General features: G+C 39.0%; 1 protein-coding gene across 1 annotated transcript; it reads left to right on the top strand.

Annotated features, from left to right (window-relative positions):
- Window positions 1-493: 493 nt before the first annotated feature.
- LOC131066379 (abscisic acid receptor PYL4) lies at window positions 494-1,911 on the top strand. Its single transcript, XM_058001161.2, has one exon. It carries the CDS (start codon window positions 839-841, stop codon window positions 1,529-1,531), a length of 693 nt encoding a protein of 230 aa, XP_057857144.2. The 5' UTR covers window positions 494-838; the 3' UTR covers window positions 1,532-1,911.
- Window positions 1,912-5,265: the final 3,354 nt, after the last annotated feature.

The following is a 5,265-nucleotide window of genomic DNA, read 5'->3' as shown; positions in this document are numbered from 1 at the left end:
TAAATATATAATTTGTACTCTTATACTTGACTAGCCGTGGAATATTACGTTCACATAATAAGAGGCATCCGTTCGATTAGTTGCAAGAGGCAGGATTGGACAGACAATTCCTGTCAATCGGCCACCTTGATGTACTCCGTATTGTTATAAAAATAGGAAAAAAGTATTGTCATGGGACAGTCGACGAAAATAAAAAAGAAATAGAAATACTGGACTATTCCAACAATTATGGGGGGAAATCATCTCATCCGTTGCCTTGCCTTCCCCTTCCCCGTGAGCTAAGGAAGCTGCAAAATGAAAAGCACGGAAAAATGGCTGCACCGCCGGAAAAAGACAAAAGCAAAACACTTGCTCCACCAGAAGAAGCCAAGAAAGCATAAGAAACCCAAATAATATCCAAATAAAATATCTAAGGAAGGAAGGAAGCTTCATTTCATGGAACCCATATAAAATATCCCAAGCACAAGATACGATGTTGGATGCATGCATTGAGATGGTTTAGTCACATGGGCCCTGACGTCATGCCAACGTGACACCATCCATGCCATGGGATGGTGTTGGGATCCATTAGAATCAGATGATACAGTTTTTCTGCCTTATCATCATCAGAGCTGTTTTGCGGTTTTGTTCACGTGAACCCCAAGAGAATCAGAAGAAGAAGCATCATCATCATCATCGTCAACACAGATTAGAAGAGAATTATAGAATCAGAACACAAACAACATCATTTATAAAGATCTTGGGGTAAACGAACGGAACTTCAAATCCAGGCGGTGCCCAGCGCTTGTATTGTAAGGAAGAAATTTTGTATTGTCTTTGTTCTTTCGATTCATTCCACATGTGTCAGCCGCACCAGCTGTGGCGTTTCCCGGACTTTTCCAAAATTAGAGGGCAGAGCGATTCGAACTCGGGAAGATCGGAACATTGGAGTCTTTTGGGGCGCCTGGCGAAAGAGCTGGATGTGGAGGAGGATGGGGAGGAATATATGTTCGTGAGAGAGGTGATGGACCGTTACCACTCGCATACTGTGGCGGAAAACCAGTGCTGTTCCATGGTGGTTCAGCGGATCGCAGCGCCTGTAGCGGATGTTTGGTCGGTGGTCCGCCGCTTTGACAAGCCGCAGGCTTACAAGCATTTCATACGCAGTTGTTCTATTCTGCGTGGCGATGGCACTGTGCAGGGCAGTATGAGGGAGGTGCGAGTAGTTTCAGGCCTGCCGGCAGAGCGGAGTACAGAGCGCCTGGAGATTCTTGATGAGGACCTCCATATTCTGAGCTTTCAGGTCGTTGGAGGTGACCACAGGCTAAAAAATTACAGGTCGGTGACCACTCTGCACGACTGTAAAGTCGAGGGCCGTTCTGGCGGAACCTTGGTGATCGAGTCCTATGTCGTCGATGTGCCCGAGGGAAATAGTCGAGATGATACTTGCATGTTTGCCGATACAATTGTTCGCTGCAATTTACAGTCGCTTGCTCATATTTCTGAGCACTTGTCCAGACGTCGCCCCGGGGTTCGACCTCTGGTCGATTGAGGAAAAACAGAGTGGGTGGACAGAGGAAAGGGAGTTATAAAGAGGCTTGAGTTACCCATGTGTTTTGAACCGGTGGGTTTGGGGGCCGGCACTTTGTCGATGGAGACGGGGATGTGTATTATGCTTGGGGGTTTTGATCCTCCACAGAGAGAATTTGTAATCAACTTTATGCGGTTGAGTTTTTCTTCATTCTCTTTTTTGTATTGTTTTAATTTTCATGTTGAATTTTGATTGTCGCTGGATATATAGATGGATAGATCGATTGATCTGTCTTGGTTGACTTGATTAACAGACATGTGAAGGCCTCTTAAGAAGGCTGCTTATTAGCGCACCATTTGTATATATTGATGTAATATACTAGGCTTGTTGTAATTGTGAGATATGTTGGGTTTGTCTTTGGAGGCTTGAGTTTATCAGACATTTTATAACCATCATTGCACAGGGCTGTACATGGTTTGTTTCTGGTAAAATGTACAGGGCTGTACCAGAAGTTGTGGGGGGTTGAATTTTATCTACAGGTGGGCGGCAGATTGAAAATCTTTTGAGTTTCTTTTTTTAGTCTGAGTTAAAAAAGAATTCTCGATTTCTTTTTCCGCTGAAACTAATTTATTCTCAAAATGTAGTAATTCTTAGACTTGGAGAAGTCATTCAAATTGACAGCAAAATAATTTCTTGTTGAATTGATTAGGAGTGGATTACGTTTTCAGGTAGGAAATTCAGCAAAGGTGAATGAGTACTTGTGACGTTGAGCTTAATCTAGATTGAAATCGATGGTTCTAAAAAAAATAAAATTCATATGGCTGGTATTTCTTCACCGAATCACCAATCACAGCCCAAACCGTTCTCTAAATTTGATTCTTTAGACTTATAGACATTATCTTTGGAACTCATCTAAATTCTAATCTTAGCAAAAATTTCCGATGTAAATAGCAGGTTTATCTATAGCAAATCAACTATTTCCAACTCAGTTTTCTCTCATGCTTTCCAATTCCATAGGCATAGGTTTTATCTTTCCAAGTCGTCATGTTAACCCTGTAGAGACTGTTAGATTGGTCCTCAGCTTTATCTGAAGTGAGCTGTACTTTTCCAGTTGCATTCGCCCATTCTTTTCATTTATACAGATCGAGACATTTTTTCCCGCTTCCTTGCCCTGCATTGTTGTTTCAAGTATTTGGAATTTTTTGTTCATTATTTGTGTAAGGAACGAAAGGTTACAAAATAGCAGAGCACTGGATTCAACCTGTGAGCAAAGGAGGTTTGAGTTTTTTGAGAGATTAGCGTGTCATGGATCCTGACGTCAGATTCTCGTTATGCTGGATACGGTGTGTATTGGGATAATTCGGCAATACAGATTGAATTTGGTCGTTAATGGTGAAAATCTGAAGTTTTAAAAAGCACCACGTTGAATTTTAGCCAGGGGTTGTTGGGAGGTTGAAACTCTATGTGACAATGGCAATGGCCTAAATTTGGGTTTTTTTTAATATTATTTCACTTTTAGCGGACTTCCTCCGTACATCCGCATTGTCTGCTCAGTTTTTTTCAAGTTTTTTCGGTTCGTTGGTTGTATAATTGGAAAAAAATATCAAGAAATTAGGCGAGCACTAAATTTTAGCCTGTGTTAAGGGAGTTAATAGACCAAAATGGCACAATACTAAATTTTATATTTTCTTGGCTTAATTTACAAAATAGACAGATTCTTTACCCCTTCATAGTTTGATCTTGTCATTGATTATGACTACCTAGCATATTTAAAAGAATTTTTTTAAAAACCAGCGGAATGTTGAATTTTCGTCTGATTAAAAGCATTGTGAAAACGCCGACACACAGACTTTGGTTTTGGATACGATCTGTTTTGGGATAATTCGGCAACACAGATTGAATTTGGTCATTAATGGTGAAAACCTGAAGTTTTAAAAAGTAGCACGTTGAATTTTAGCCAGGGGTTGTTGCGAGGTTGAAACTCTATGTGACAATGGCAATGCCCTAAATTTGGGTTTTTTATTTTTATTTTACTTTTAGCGGACTTCCTCCGTACATCCGCATTGTCTGTTCAGTTTTTTTCAAGTTTTTTCTGTTCGTTGGTTGTATAACTGGAAAAAAATGTCAAGAAGCCTGTGTTAAGGATGTTAATAGACCAAAATGGCACAATACTAAATTTTATATTTTATTGGCTTAATATACAAAATAGACGGATTCTTTACCCCTTCATAGTTTGATCTTGTCATTGATTATGACTACCTAGCACATTTAAAAGATTTTTTAAAAAAAATCAGCAGAATGTTGAATTTTCGTCTGATTAAAAGCATTGTGAAAACGCCAACACACACAGATTTTGGTTTCCGATGTGCAAAAATAGCATGGGATGTTTCTCTTTGCATTGTTTAATCATTTTGTTCTTTACATTATATGGAATTCCGAGTGCTGATTCAAATTGATCAACCCTTATACCAAGGGAGGCTATCTAGGGAGGAATCGACGATTTATGCTCTGTACTGCAAGCTTACTCCAAATATGTGGGAATGTACTGGTTGGTTTGATACGTTGCAAATTATTTTTTCTAGATTGTCTCTGCCTTTCTTGTGGGATTCCTATCTGCTACATTAAGTCCGGAGATTCTGAATAAGTGGAGAGAAATGTTAGTCGTTCTTTCCGAGGGAAGAGTTTATTTTTCTTCTTACAGAAATATTTTGAAACTTGATTGCTGGAGACAAATGTTGGCTGACTGACCTGATGAAGAGAACACAATCTTCTTTAAGGAGGGCGCTTTTAACTTGAATTTGTAAATAAAGAGGCTTAATTTTGTGAGATATTTTCGATTGTACATAAAATTGTATTGTGGCAAAGGGGAGTAGGTTGAATTTGCTTGTGTTTTGCCGATTATTCAACATAACCTGAATTTTGGAAAACATAATGAAGTTGCAGAGCATTGAAATTTTAAGCTAGCTTAAAGTCCTAGCATGAGAAATTTGGCATTACCTTAACTTTGGAGTTCGGTCTTCGCTTTATGAGACAAATCGCCCGATTTCTTTCCCTGCTGTTCTTTTATTGACAGCTGCAGTTGAGTTTCCAAATTATTCTTTACAATTCCAACAAATGAAAAAGAGGAAAAAGGACGGCATTGGATTTTTAGCCTTTTGAGTAATCGTGGCATCGAATTCTAGTGTGGTGATGGCAGTATTCTGGATTTGGCATTAGCTTTTGTTGATTTTGAAAACAGGCTGATTTTGCTACCCGTACAAATGTTGACAAAAATTCGGGAACTTTACATTGATTGTGAAACTACCCCACCCGCTCCTCACCTGCCCCACAAAAAATGTTCATGTCACTAGATTTTTCGCTAACGAGATCAAATTTTCACAATGACAAATCATCACAGATATTTGTTCATGATATTGCACAGGAGCCATGTATGATGTCTATTTACCCTAGCACGGTTTGAAATTTTTCTTCATTTTTTCATAAATAAAGTACTTAACCGGGTGCGGATTCCAATTCCCTATAAGCAAGGACAATTATGTAGGTGAAAAATAAGCGCCATATCAATGCTGTAAACTTTGAACATTTTTGAGAATGAATTCTCAGAGTTGATTACTGTAAATAATCATCTACACATTTTCACTCCAGTAAATGTGATTGATGTTGAATTATTTGAGCGCGTATACAGACTACTGGTGGAATTTTTTATCAAACGTCATTCTCTGTCAAGTATTCCCATGATTAGATTCCCACTTAAT

Source organism: Cryptomeria japonica, chromosome 7 (assembly GCF_030272615.1).
Source record: "Cryptomeria japonica chromosome 7, Sugi_1.0, whole genome shotgun sequence".
In the NCBI taxonomy this organism is placed as follows: Eukaryota; Viridiplantae; Streptophyta; class Pinopsida; order Cupressales; family Cupressaceae; genus Cryptomeria; species Cryptomeria japonica.
Note: the sequence above shows the minus strand (reverse complement) of the source record. Positions and strands in the feature narration are given on the sequence as shown.

Excerpts from the sequence above, each read along its gene's own strand:
- LOC131066379 (XM_058001161.2), top strand. The coding sequence starts at position 839 with ATGTGTCAGCCGCACCAGCTGTGGCGTTTCCCGGACTTTTCCAAAATT.